Here is a 15,048-nt window from a genome sequence, read left to right on the forward strand (position 1 = left end):
AAGAATTGGATGTCTATCATGTTTCAGGCCGTATTCAGAAGGGCTTTTCGGTCGTTTGAATGTCTTACTATTGCCGCATGGGGTGTGTGCATGCAGTTCAGCTTTGATATCAGAGACCAGGGTTCCATCTACCAAATGTTCAACAAACCGTGCCTCAGTCTAGTTAATGTAAAAATGTTAAAGAAGGCTATAACATGAGGATCATGTGAAATTCCGTTAAATCGTTATAGAGGACATGAGGAAGACTTTCATTTAAATGTTGTCATGCTCTATGGGATACCAATAGACCAGCCAATGTTCAAAACACAACCCTTCCACAAACAGCACTTCTAAGGGTATTATGAGTGTGTTGGTAAAATACTGTTGATGGTGGTCAATCTCAAAACATGTGAATTGACCATTCCCCAAGCCTTCTGACAGCACATGTGTCACATGGGTGGCATTGTCATAGATTTGTATGCCCCCAACGCAAAATGGAAAGAAACAAGGGATCCATCAACTTCACATGGCTGATCTAGTTTACCATGGTCACCAGCCTCTTCTCTAGGGTAACAACCTCCCGTTGCTCCCTCTCGACCTCCGCCCATATTCATTTCCTTCAGAAGATACTGCTTCATCAAATCCTCCTTCAATATGGATTTTTTCTTGCACCAGGCCAACACATCTAACAATACTTTGGAATGCTCCAACTGTAGCACTATCACATCATCATTTGGATTAGATCCTTTATTTCATATAAATTTTGTCAGGTCTTTGATCTCTTCATCTACGTGATACGAATGTGGTTGATCTCTTTCCTCAAGAAGTCATGCCGATCACCTTCGTTGTGCATATATCCAACCTTCACCGCCGATAAACTCTCCCTGATCGGCCGTCAGAAGGGCTGTTACTTTATCGGTAATCTCCCTGCCCTCCCTTCCTTTCCCACGCGTCCATGTCGCGACAACATTACCATTACACTCACTCGTGGTTCCCGCACGAGACACGCACTGAAAGCCATAATAATGGAAGACCAGGTGTTCGATGAGTAACAGTTGTTCCAGGGATGCTGACCTGACCCAAATGCACAGTGCATGTTGTATAGAAGAAGGGTAACCTGATCCTGAGGTTGACACTATCAATTCAGGCGGTCATTCAATTACTTTGTGTCAAGCAATTTGATTGGGCACCCGTTTATGATGGCGTGTTCGACGGATTTCGTGGCCCTTTGTGTCGGCGGTGGAATGAGGAGACTTTAGGACTGGTATTCACCACCGATAAGTCGGCATGCAAGCAGTTGGTCTGTTTCTCAAGTTTCTGCACAGCTGCATACCTCTCCTCCAAGTTGCCGAGTGTCTCCATTAAATTATAATATTTGGCCTCCTTAGCTTCTGCTGAACGTTTTATATCCTTGATAGTGTTCTTGTACTGCTCCAATCTCTGCAGAAGCTCCTTCTTCCTCCTAGCATCATCACTCCTTTCCTTCAGATGGCCCTGTTCCATTACCCTAATACGTGCCTCCAGTTCCTCCTTCTCCCTTTGAAGATCAGCAAACAAACCATCATACATCAACATAAGTTCATTTTGCTGGCTCTTCTTCATCTCCTCGGCATCCTTCCGAAGCCCACTGATCTTATCCTTGGCATCTTTTTCAAGCCTACTGATTGTATCCTCATATCTTGCTTCCTTTGCCTGCCAGTCCTCCCTGGACTTCTTCATGTGCTCATCGAAGAACTCCGCAGCCAGGCGCAGGGCATCATTTGGTGACACCTCCATTCCCCTTAACAGTACCCTTTGTAATTCATCCCACGATTCTTTAATTGTTCTCAACTCTTCCTCAGAGTTTCGTTCATACTTTTCATACCTCGCTTTCAGTCCATGCATTTTTTTCTCATACATCTTTTTCAGGTCCTCTTCTTTCGTTAAGATTGCATCAAACAACATCTTCTTGTAATTATTATCTAGCTCAAATATCTTATCCTCTAGATTCCGCCGCGCCGCCTCTTTAGTGGTCCACAACTCCTCCCGTGAGTCATCTACCTTTCCCCTCAATGCCTGCAACTCTGCCTCGTAGTGTTTCTTACACTTTTTCAATTTACTGTCATACTTCTCTAGCATTGTATTGCTTAATGACTTAAGTTTGCTGTCTAATGTAGTTCGAGCGTGTTTTTTCACATCGAATAACATATCATCCTTTCTGCCATTATCTGTTTTCAATTTCTTCACAACATCCTGTTCCTGGAGCAGTCTCTTGACCAGATAATCTGTTTCCTTTTTGTGCTTGTTTCTCTCGAACACCAGTTCCTTCTCAAGTGTGTCATACCTTGCATCGCCACAGCCATTGCCTGATCGACAAAAATGGCCAACCTGGTTGGTAAGATAACAACCCCCCTTGGTGCCTTGGAGGAGGTCTGCCACTCTGCCCCCATCTCTGTTCAAACGATAAGCTTCTTGACCTCCTTGGGCCATAACATCAATCTTGATCCCCAATTGCTACTAAACTTGGTCACTCTGCAATGCAAAGAAGGAACAAGCCATGTTTCAGGTGTGTCAACACCAATCTCTACCAATATCATCAAGTTATACCCTGTAATTTTTTGCATGGGCCACTGTAACATTTTTAAATGTTCTCCGGAAAAAGTGTCCTTCCCTATGTGGTGACGAAGTAAGGTACGAGTCTGTAAAGATACATGACCTCTATAACCACAGAAGGGACACTTTATCCTTGGACATATAAAACTGTTACATCTGCATTATTCTGTAGTTAAGTGTGCCTGTGCAGATGGGGATTCAGATTATACATCAACACCTGTCTGGAAAATCTTCGCAGAATGTTTGTGCCAATATTCTGATGCATCTCAGTACCATCCTCTGTACAGAAACTCTAACTATGGCATTATATCCACCCCTTAATAAAGGTAGAATAGAGCTATGGCGGTAGACTACAGTAGGCCCCTAATCATGTTTCTGACTAGACCATAGGTTAAGGACTGACATGTTATTGTTTTTACAAAGCACATTATTCTGGTGCTGACATGTTATTGTTTTTACAAAGCACATTATTCTGGTGCTGCAAAGATAGGGCGTTTCAAAGCATTTTGAGGTTGTGATAATATCAGTGCCAAAAATACCGATAGTCTTCCTGTCATATAGGCAACATATATCATTTCAAAGGTTTCGAAACCAGTTTGGGCAGTTAATAATCCAATAATGCTACGCCAAGAAAATGTCAGTCGAAGAGCACTGACATCTTGCAGCATATACAAGATTTCATGAATGCTTCGTGTTCGGCCGTTCTGCGCGAATTAGGACAAATAGATTGCACTCCATTTATCAAGTATACAACACATGGAAATAGGTCTCCACTGAAAGATACAACTTGATCTATCAACGAACAATAGTTCAGTTTCTAGGGGTGGGTGGGGGGGGGGGGGGGGTCACTGATAACTGATAGGAAATCTGACTATTTTGATATTGCTCTTGGAGCAACCAAACACAATTCAGCATATGTGGCGCAACAGAAAAACAGTTACTCTGTGAAGCAACCCTCTTGACATACATGTTCAGGTTTTTAGCTGATGTCAAAATAATTTGGAAGGGTCTCTGCTGGCATTGGGAAGCTAATCGTGGCAAGAGGAGAAGACTTGATGAGTGATCGCTGGTTAACATATTGAAGGATGTACTTACCTGCCATGATGAGAGAAGTGGTCAAGTGTGCATATTTCAACTGGTTGTAGTAGTGGTTTCCCTTTTATCTCACGGTCACACACTGGGTGATTTACCATTCATGCCTTCATTGTAGATATACATTCCATCATTGGCAATTATACTCTCAGTTCAAATACTGTTTGTATGTGATATTTCTACTTGGAAAATTCCGCTGGAAACACCTGTCAAGTACTTTCATTTGCTATTTATCATAATTGTGTATCATACCATGACATTGTCATTCGAATAATGCCCAAGTGAAAAGTGCATTTGAAATGTCTCATAAAAGATAATAAAAAAAGGTTCCACATGAATGAAAATATGGCCTACTAAATTAAAAGCTTTGCTCCTGTTCGGAGAGGTCACCCTCTTGCTGAATATCATTTCTGAATGAAAACAACAAACAAACAAAAAAACAAACAAATAACGTACATGTACATGTACCTTTCCCTGGAGGAGTGGCAGTGCTCAGACCATGTGAAAGTAAACTTAGTCACCCAGGAGAAATAGTCCTGTTGCACAGTAGCTTACATGAATTTATGGTGAGAAACTGTGGCTTTGAATATTACAATTGTACTACTTAACATTATCATAAACCTGCACCAAATAAATTTGTATAACCCACAGCAATACATTGTGCATAGAATACTTGAATCCCAAGACTGCGGGGTCTATAAAGATCACTCTCAAACTGCAAGTCCTTCATGTAGCTCACGCCTCTCCATGCAGTGTTAGGGAAGGATGTGATTTCAGGAACAACTTCAAAACACTGAAAGATCATTTGGGTTGCATCCAGTGTTCGATCCATGTGTCATCTTTCATGAGGATTGTTATGGCGATTTATTTTGGAAGAGAGTGTAGTGGTTGTCGTTGGGTGTGGCGGTGAACGTAGAGGCAGGACGATTTTGTTACAAAGTTTTCGGAACAAAGAGTTGACTTCGATATTTCTGCATTTATGTTTATGATATATTCGGATCTAAGGATTAGGTGAAACATAAAATGGTCTCTCCGACCGGATAATTGACTTTAACTTTGGTATCGAGGAGCGCGAAGTGCGAGGAAGGAAAAAGTAGGTCATAATTGTCTCTACGTCGGAACTGTGTATATCAAGTACGCTGTACATTTTGTATGGGGCGGTGTTCGCTCGCTTGATGCTGGATTATAGGCTGTTCGAAAATTATGTGATGTTCGTGAGAATGTTAGGTTTTAGCACTGAAATTCGCCTTCGACAGTAAATCGCTGTGTGGTGTTCGATTTGACATGCGTTTTTGGAACTTCATGTATTGCATTGAGAACTACGAGTATGAATATTCTGACTGTTGATTTGGCGGACATTGTCGAGCATTCTGCTAAAGCTTAAAAGAGTGAGCCGGAGTGTTGGTCCTGGTCCGATGGTCGATGGTAATTTGCAACCTGTAATCAATATCAATTGGCGGCGGTGAGTAAGCATTGCTTATTGTTATTGAACCACGCATGATGAGTCCAGCCTGATGTCACAAAAGATTGCTGACTGCCCCATATCCCTGACGCCTTTGCCTGTCGAGCTCAGAAGTCACCTGCAATGTTTGAGTAAACATTGATACATGGTCTTTCACACATGCCTAGTCTCATATTGACTGATCCATTTCGTTCGTTGGTCGTTTTATCGTCCAGTCACATCATTGCACTTGCAGTTCGTTTAATCAGTATCATGATCACATGCATATCGTGTGAACGACATGAGTGTTGAGATGGCAGACTTTGATTATTTGTTTGAGGACGAGATGGCGGGATTTGGAGTTGCAGATTCTGCCAGGCCATTGCAAGAGATGCCACTCCCACATTCTTGGGGATAGAAGTAGTAAGCAGAGAAAGCCACCCACCTTTTCAGGGCTTCATCTGCTCAGTGATGTGGCAGCCGCTGACCATGCTGACTATGGCGATTTTATGGACATGATGCAATCAGAGTTAGAGTTGAGTCGATGGGAGGTGGCCATGCTTACGACCAAATTGCGACATTGCACACCTGAACGGGCGACTGTGCAGCCACCGACCGACTTACAGGATATGACCTTATCGGGTCATAGCTGGCCCACAGAAGATAGACATTTTTCATTTTTAAATCCACAAGAGAGATCCTTGAAGCCATTGTCGCCAACTCAGCAGTTCCAATCGAGGACAGCATTGCAGCAGGCACCTAATGCATCGAGCACCCCACGAGTACTCCCACCCACGATGAACATGAGCAATATCTCGCCCCATCCCAAGTCGCCTTCACCAACTGTGGCTGAAGATTTACCAGAATTTATGTCCAGGAGAGAGCAAAGATCTCCTCAGCAGTTCATGACTGACACCCAGGTTATAGTAACGTCAGTGATTGGCAAAGAAGATTGGTGGAAACAATGGCTTTGCCTTTGACGTCGATGATGACATTTTCGGGCGATCAAGGAGAGTTTTGGATGTTTATGCAACATTTCAATAGTTGTATTGGGGACATGGCCGTTGATGATATTGCAGAGTTAAATTGCCTTTTTGAGTTTTGTAAAGGCAAAGCCGCAGCTGTGATTCGACCATGTGCCATTATGGATCCAAGTAGAGGCTATTCCGTGCCATGGAGTTGTTGAAGCAGCGATTCGGTAAGGAGTACCAGATATCCGAAGCTTGTGTAAAGCACGTAACGGAAGTTCCTGCAATAAAAGTTAATGATTTTACAGCTCTACAAGATTTGCAGATGAGGTGTTGAGTTGTGGTGAAACCTTACCAGCGATGAACTGCATTGGTGAGATCGACACAAGATCAAGAGTGGTGCAGATTGTTTAGAGACTACCTCTGTTTTTGAAGTCCAGATGGCGCGAGCTTGCAGTCGATAAAGTCGATAAAGTCGTGAAGGATAACGTTTATCCAGGGACAGAGAAACTTGTAGATTTTCTGCAAGGCATTGCTCGAGAGACAAACAATCCTGTATTCGGAGTCTCCAGGACCGCTGATCAAGAATATTCTAAGGACAATCGGTCCACTGGTGGAAAACTGCAAGTTCACGCTCAACACAAACAAGATCTCACACTACAGGTGAAGCCAGGAACGTCAAGAAAGCAAACATGAAATGTTACGTTAGTGAATCTGCACACAGATTGCTAGATTGTCCTGCTTAGAAAGGTGCGACAGTGCAAAAGCGATGGAACTTGGTGAAAGAGAAGAAGTTGTGCTTCAGATGTTTGTCTTGTCGGGAAATCACATGGGGAAAAATTGCCAGCGCAGGAACACGTGCAACATAAATGGCTGTGGAAGAAGTCATCATTTCCACCTTCATGAAGATCGGTCATCATCCTTGTCAAAAGCCAACCCAGCCAACAAGGCCAACAGTTCCCTTGGTACCAGTGATTCGGCGCCCAACGTACCTATCCAGGTTGTACTACGAACTGTTCCGGTGCGGTTAGTTGGTCCAGGAGGAAAGAGAGTGCTTGTTAATGAGGATGGATGAGGGGTCTTATGTCCGAGCAGACGTCGTTACAGCTCTGGGCATAAGTGGAACGGAAAAGAATCTGAAGACCGCTACTCTCGCTGACTGGGTCTCACTTGACAGACAGAAAGTGGAAGTTCAGCTAGAGAGCATAGATGGTAGCACGGTTCGGAAGATGAAGATATGGACGATGAGTGACAATTCATAATTGGAACCACCGTAAGACGAAGTTCGACCATATTGCCGATTGGCAGTTCCCCACGGCATCAGGTAGGAAGACGGTGGATGTCCTAATCGGATCTGATTATAAAGAGTTAGGAATCGCCCTTGAGGAAAGTTTTGGGAAATCTGGCAGCCAGTTGCAAGGAGAATGCCACTAGGTTGGACGTGCGTTGGTCCTCTACCTTTGACCAATGTACATCAGACTTCTACCAACTTTGCAATGAGCTTTAATGTCACACAAGAGTCAACTGATCATCAGTTGCGGAAGTTATGGGACCAGGACCTCATCAGAGAAGTCGATGACACCCATTCTCCAGAAGACAAGGTGGTGATTAAGAAGACGAAGAGTTCGATAAAGAAGTTATCAGACTGGTACGAAGTGGGGATTCCTTGGCGTGAAGAACCTCCAGATTTAAAAGATAACAGAATAGTAGCTGAGAGAAGACTTCGATTACTTGAAGCCAGTCTGATGAGGAGACCTGAAGTAGCCAAGAGATACAAAGAAGGATTTGAAGCGACTGTTGAGAAAGGATACATCAGCAAGATACAATTTGAGAAAGCACAAGAACCAGGGTTGTACTTGCCACATTTTGCGGTAATCCGTGACGACAAGCAGACAACGAAGGTGCGCATTGTCTATGATAGTGCGTCAACCTACGATGGTACAAGTCTTAACCATAAGATGTTCCCAGGCCCAAAGTTACAACGAGATATATTGAAGATCCTTTTAAAATTTCACATGAAGCCTGTGGCCTTAATCGGAGATATAAAAGAGATGTTTAATCAAGTTAGTCTGGCGGAAAAGGACAGAAAGATCCACCGTCTGTTGTGGCGCACTCTCGATCCAACTGCTCCGATTGAAGTTTATGAAGCAACAAGACTGGTATTTGGCGATGCAGCATATCCGTTTTTTGCACAATTTGCAACCACGCATCAGGCCGAGGCAATGCGGGAGCAATATCCGGAGGCAGCAGAGGTTGTACTCAAAGCAATCTACATCGATGATGTAATTGACAGCCTTGAAGATGAAGAAGAAGCCAGACGTATGCGCCATGATTTGCAAGCTGTTTTGAAACCCGCTGGTTTCATGATTCGCCGCTGGTGCAACAATTGATGTGCTGTTCTGGAAGGGTTGGATGAGTCGGAGCAGGCATCAGGAGTTAATCTGGAAGAGTCAGCTCTTCCCAGCGTGAAGACCCTTGGCGTTGAATGGAATGCGGCTTCAGACACGTTTACCTTTTTCTTGCACAGTACCGAGCAGCCGATTATGACAAAACGACAAATTCTGAGTCGCGCTGCAACCATATTTGATCCTTTCCAATTCTTAGCCCCTGTTGTTATTCGGGGCAAGATAGCTCTGCAAGAATGCTATTTGCGTGGAATCGGATGGGACGATGACCTGCCTGTTGATATCCAAACTAGACTTGGCCATTGGACCGGAGAGCTCCAGCGGGTGAACAAGGTTTGCATCCCTTGGTGCTATCTATTGTATTCAAGTGTTTAAACAATTTAGCCCCACATTACATATCCTCCCTCATAGAATTCTACCAACCTAGACGCAGTCTCTGTTCCTCATCTGTTGGCCCACTGTTGGTGCGACCAAGGAGTAGGTTGATAACGTTTGGCAACAGAGCCTTCTCCACTGCAGCCCCGAGGCTCTGGAATCAACTTCCACGCAGTGCGAGAGAATGTGCCAGCATCTCGGTCTTCAAATCGCATCTTGAATCCTATCTCTTTGGTCGCTACCACTCCTAATATGTCTCTCTTTTGTAAAGTGTCACCGATCACTCTGAGTGGATTCTGGCACTATAAATCATTTAAATATTATCAAATATTATTATATTATTATCGCAGCAGACCAGTGGGAGATATAGAGAAGATGGCTCTGCATACGTTTAACGATGCATCGCGACTTGCCTACTGGGCAGTTGCCTATCTTAGGTTTCCAGTATGCTGATGGAAGAATAAAGGTCAGCATGGTAGCTACAAAGTTTAAAGTTGTTCCTCTGAAGAATGTTAGTATTCTACGGCTGGAGCTGATGGCTGCGGTAGTAGGAGTGCGTGTAGCTGAAGTTATAGCCAGAAGCATAGAGTGCCCAGTCTCGGAGTGTATTTCTTTGACTGATTCCATGGATGTGGTGTGTTGGGTCCATGGGAAGTCACACAACTATAAACCTTTTGTGGCCAACCGTATAGCAGAACTCCATGAGAAGACATCCCCATCACAATGGAGACACGTACCCGGACTCCAGAACCCAGCTGATCTCGGAACGAGAGGCATCCGAGTGACAGAGTTGATAGAAGGTTGTCCTTGGTTTGCCAGGCCCAGGTTTCTGCTCGAGGGGGAGGACCTGTGGCCGAGTCTAAAATTCGGAAGTAGCAGCCCAGAAGCAAAGACAGAAATACGGACTTTCCCAGTGTTGTTCACTGCCAAGAGAGTTGGCAGCATCATCGATCCGGAGAAATTCCCAAGTCGGTACCGGCTATTGCGTGTGTCGGCATTATTCTAACGTTTTGTAAAAAATCTGAAGCGATGCACTGTTGCAACGCGTTGATGAACTGAACGAGGCTGAACAGTACTGGATAAAAGAGGCCCAAGAGATGTTCACTCAGGATCTGAGCCATTTTAACAAACATGAACCTGCTAGAGGAAGACTAAAGCTGTTGATCCCCTTCCTTGATGCAGAAGGAGGTATGCGTGTGGGGGGGGGGGACGTCTCCAGAAGTCCAATCTACCCTATGAGACCAAGCATCCTGCGATTCTGCCAAACAAGCATCGCATCACTCAGCTTGTTGTGGTGCACTACCATGTTCATGGTCACCATGTGCGTGGAGTAAATTGGACATTGGCAGACATTCGTGCAAAGTACTGGATCGTCCATGCGAGGGAAGTGAAATGGTGGGAATGGACGTGCTACACATGCAAGTGGATGAAAAAAGTAAAAGGACAGCAACTGATGGCCCCTTTGCTTGATTTCCGAGCTACCGAGAGATGCGGGAACTAATCAAGACAATGGATCAAAGCAAGATAGTGGATCAAGCAGCAGACGACGGTATTGAATGGAGAGTTCAATCCACCAACCGGCTCGCACCACGGAGGCATCTTCGAATCAGTGGTGAAACAAGCAAAGCGAGCACTGAGTGCCATCTTGAAGGACAAGGGCATCACGGATGAAGAGTTCCTGACAGCAGTGGTTGAGGTCAAGGGATTGCTCAACTCTCGACCATTGAGCTATTGCAGTGACAGTCCCAATGATCCCAACGTCTTGACCACAACCATTTCATTTATGGTCAGGCTGGGGCTATTTGGCACCAAGAGTAGTAGACAGCTTGGCTGTGAACCCCATCATAGATGGCGCTACGTCCAACAGCTCATCTGTGATGTGTGGAAGCGATGGATGAAGGAGATACTCACAAACCTAAGCCGAAGAGGGAAACGGTGCAAGGAACTTCAAGACATTCAAGTCGACGACGTGTGCATGCTGGTTAATCAAATCAACCCCCGTGGGAAATGGCCGCTGGGCGAGGTAACGGAGGTCTTTCCAGGAACTGATGGACACGTTCGTGTTTTGAAGGTAAAGAGCAGTGGCCAGGAGTATATCCGTCTGAACACAAGACTGTGCCTTCTCATTGTGAAGAAATAGACAATTTAATCATACTTTGAACATTGCGGTAGTTGATGCTTCGCCAGCATCCTGCGCGTGGAATGATCACTTAAGTTTTGATGATTTGGACATTATATAACTTTGTATTAAGTAATGTGGTTTGTTTTAGGAAATTTGAATAGTTAGAATCTTCGCAGCAATTGGGGTCCAAGCCAGAATAATGCTTCCCGATTGTTGGGTGTACGCCGTGCGCTGCCCAGGCTGAATTTCTCAACTGTTTGAATTTTCATGTACTCCTATATATCTTGCGTTACAGTTAATTTGGACTTTATTTAGTTACAAACTGTGCACTTCAGTATTCTCATCACCGCGGTGTATAACTCTAGCATATAAATTACTTCGGGATATTCGGCAGATCCAGCATTCGTTGTGTCCATGACATTAGGACGTTTATCGTTAGAATCGGTTCTGAGTTGAACCAGTTGTGAGCACTCACCAGGTCTAGACGACAGACTCGTGTTATGCTTCGATCCAAAGCGGGGCAACTTTGTTCTTGTTACTTTCGGTCTTCAAATGAGACACTTATTCAAATGTTTGATATTTGTTTTGGACTTTAACCTTAGTGATGAACATTTCACTACCGCTGTCTGTTCATGAGGGGGAGAATATGTTATGGCGAATTATTTTGGAAGAGAGTGTAGTGGTTGTCATTGGGTGTGGCGGTGAGCGAATAAAGTGTTAACTTCGATATTTCTGCATTTATGTTTGTGATATAGTCGGACCTAAGGATTCGGTGAAACACGGATAACACATTTCCAGGGAGTCCGTGGAGTAGCAATTAGGTACTGAGCTCATAGCCACATGCTCAACCAGTGTCATAGAGCAGAACACTTTAACACTGAAAAAACGAAAGCAACATTATTTCATTCCCTCAACCACAAAGATAAACTCAAGTTTGGGTACTTTTGCCTTAACATGCTTGAGGACAACTAGCATGACTAGACCAACCTTAAGCGCTTTTCACCGAAAACCACTTTAACAGCTTGGTGGAGACGGGCAAATTTAGAAATCTATACTTGGACAGGAGTCTTGCATGAACTGCAAGCTTCAAACTAGAACCATTTTGGCCACTAGCCGAGTCTAAGCGATTAAATCAGCTGTTCGGGTGTGTAAGTGCAGTCAGACGACTGTTGTTTCATATGAAGTTGGTGCAATCCGTGGCAGAGGGGCACATTTACCCTAAATTTCCTCAGGAAACAGTCTGTTGATGTTGTAGACCAACATGGCAAGAATAACTCAAAGAGATTAATTTTTTGAACTGTAGATTTTATTCAATAAACTTTACATGACAATATGTACACAGTATAATTAACCTAAAGGATAATACAGATTTATGTAAACCGTGAAATTTCTGAGAGCGTTTCATTTTTGTGACTATCGCAAATGCACCATCCAACACAGACTTAATGAAATAGTCAGAGGCCATTGTGCTCACCGTATATATATTTGGTGGTTAGGAATTCATCCTGGTTAAGAAACATGCTACATGTATAGTATATAGGTCAAACCAAAGTCAGTATGACTTGTGGTGTATCCCTGTTTGAAGAACCTGCACAGAGGGCTCACTTAAATAAACATATGTCTATTTCTGTGGAATTTGATGATGGAAACCTAACGCTATAGTTTGCAAGGTGACTGGGCAGCCAAGAGCTCAGTAATATTGCCATATATAAACTTCTTTTTAAACGTTTTTTAGCTCAGCTGACAAAGTCAGCGGAGCTAGTCAAATAGCTATTCGATTGGTGTCCGTCCTTCCATCCATCCTTCCTTCCATCCATCTAGCCATCTGTAGACAAAGTTGGGCATTTTGTAATCATACAACTGAGGCACTTCAAATCTAGTCTTGCTTATAAACACCGCAGAAAATGTTGCTTACGGAAAAAAATTTGGGCGATTCGACTCAAATTCAGCTCCCCAGGGGGCAAAATGCGTAAATGAAAAACAATTTTTTGACGCTCTATTCCAGCAGATAAAAGCTTGAAATAAAGTTGAAAAGGTCTTCATGATACAGAAGTTTTGATATAAAATAGATTAGTGTGGATTTATATCACCAGTTGGCGGTAGTGAGCAAAACTGTTGTTTGACCCCGGATGACCCCGCTTTAAATTTCCCGCCGCGAACTGACATGAAAACCTCGAACCAGTGAATACCGGACTGCGGGTATTGCCAGTGCATCCACTGTATGAACGGCTCGTCTGGGATAAATTGACGAGGCGGCTCGACCCTCCACTGCGCGGTCGAGTTTACCTGGAGTACTATCATCAAGAAAATGGTGGTGACCTTTTTATTTCTACCAGAGCGATGATTTTGTAAGTGACAAATTTTCTTATTTAAACCTACAACTTGCGTTCCTTGTGATGGCATAGTAATTATGCCAGAGAGGCTGGGCTTGGCCTAGATCTGATAAACACTAGTGCTCGTTGATAGGCCAGGTGTAGGTAGCTTGTGTTCACGTCATTGGCGCCAAATAAACACGTTGCAATGCTTCTATACAAAGGATGGTTTTCAGAAAATAGGCCCTACATGTAGAATGTACTTTTTCTCTATTTGATTGCTTTCCCCCAGAGTATCTTTGGAATGCATTACATACATCCCTGTTTAGGTCTACCCAGACCTAGGCCTATATCATTTCAGACTGGCATGGCATTACTGTCAGGGTCACATCTGATGAGGTGTTACTATGGGAAAGATGATTCTAAGGCAGTAAAACAATTCTTTGAATGTGACATTTGGGTCATTTTTTCACTTATCCAATAAACACATGCAGTCAGTTCCTGATGTTGGATTGCAGGCCATGAAAAAAATAATATTTTTATTGTCCATTATCTTTTACTGACCACATTAATTCAGCTTTATACTATGACACAACCATCTAACTTGTTAATAGAAATACAATATTGTCCTACCCAAGACTTGCAGAAGCCCCTTTTATAATCACTGGAGGGTCATATCCCTACCACTGTCTGAGTTGAGGGACAATAAACCCAAAAATACTTTCTTTTCCCTGACTTGACTTAGTGACAATCTGATACTGATATGGCCTGTTTACCAAATCTCAAGGACAGTTTCCACAAAGAAGCTTCAGAGAAAGTTCAGTTACACTCAGTTCTAAACCAAGCAGCCATCATGGCAAGTAATGCTGAAGACGATGAGACCCTTAATTTCATACGATTAAAAGAAATGCACAAATTGCAGAATCCAAGGAAAAAACGGCCATCCGATAGTCCAAGTAAGCAGAAGGAAAAACAGCAGAGAAGAAAGGAATCCGTCATTGCGATCAGCAAAGTTCGGGGGCACATTGAATTTTCTTGTGATACGTCGGAGGAGAAAACAATACTAATGAACAAAATTGACCATATCAAAATGATACTTGGAGGAGGCCGAATTGCTAAGGTGAGCAATTACGCCCTACTGTCACAGGTTTTGGATTACTATGTAGAGAAGAATTTAGAGAAGGACATGACTAAGAGAAAGGAAGAACAAGAAAGGGCGAGTGACGTTCCACTCCCTGGATCGTACCATCATTGCAACGAAGACTCAACGGATGAGCCAATATTTTTGTGCACGCAATCCGCAATTAACAATCTTTTTAATCGTTTGCAGTTGCACAATTCTTCATGCTCCAAACCAATGTCTGTTAGTGGATTTGAAAATGAAGATGGACATGTTGGGACCATGGACTTCACGTGTGAAGCTAAGGTCCATGCAATTCACTGGTACTCTTCTCCACGGATAGCAGGAGGGAAATTCTTAGTCGATGCTAGGATGCTACATGGACATATGAACGATTATGTAAAGCTGCCAATATTGGTAAAATCGGGGACACTGCCCTCAACACATTTGTGGACTCCTACAGACAGAGTGTGCATACAGTTGCCGAGGAATCCCAGAAGGATGCTCTTCTGGAAGAGGTTGCATCAAGTGAGGTCATTGATGATGGCATTGACATTATGACAGACGCTCGCCACTGTTGGCGCAGCAATGCTAAATTCTCAGATGTTGTTTGTTTGGGTGAAAATAGTCACAAAGCTCTGC

The 15,048-nt window shown here is 43.5% G+C and overlaps 3 protein-coding genes across 3 annotated transcripts; 2 read left to right on the forward strand and 1 right to left on the reverse strand.

Annotated features, from left to right (window-relative positions):
• Positions 1-1,173: 1,173 nt before the first annotated feature.
• LOC135499391 (uncharacterized) lies at positions 1,174-2,448 on the reverse strand. The gene has a single exon (XM_064790136.1). It carries the CDS (start codon positions 2,446-2,448, stop codon positions 1,174-1,176), a length of 1,275 nt encoding a protein of 424 aa, XP_064646206.1.
• Positions 2,449-7,568: 5,120 nt separating this feature from the next.
• LOC135499392 (uncharacterized) lies at positions 7,569-8,462 on the forward strand. The gene has a single exon (XM_064790137.1). The coding sequence runs from the start codon at positions 7,569-7,571 to the stop codon at positions 8,460-8,462; it is 894 nt and encodes a 297-aa protein (XP_064646207.1).
• A 787-nt stretch (positions 8,463-9,249) lies between these two features.
• On the forward strand, positions 9,250-9,858 carry LOC135499393 (uncharacterized). Its single transcript, XM_064790138.1, has one exon. It carries the CDS (start codon positions 9,250-9,252, stop codon positions 9,856-9,858), a length of 609 nt encoding a protein of 202 aa, XP_064646208.1.
• Positions 9,859-15,048: the final 5,190 nt, after the last annotated feature.

This window comes from Lineus longissimus, chromosome 15 (genome assembly GCF_910592395.1).
Source record: "Lineus longissimus chromosome 15, tnLinLong1.2, whole genome shotgun sequence".
In the NCBI taxonomy this organism is placed as follows: domain Eukaryota; kingdom Metazoa; phylum Nemertea; class Pilidiophora; order Heteronemertea; family Lineidae; genus Lineus; species Lineus longissimus.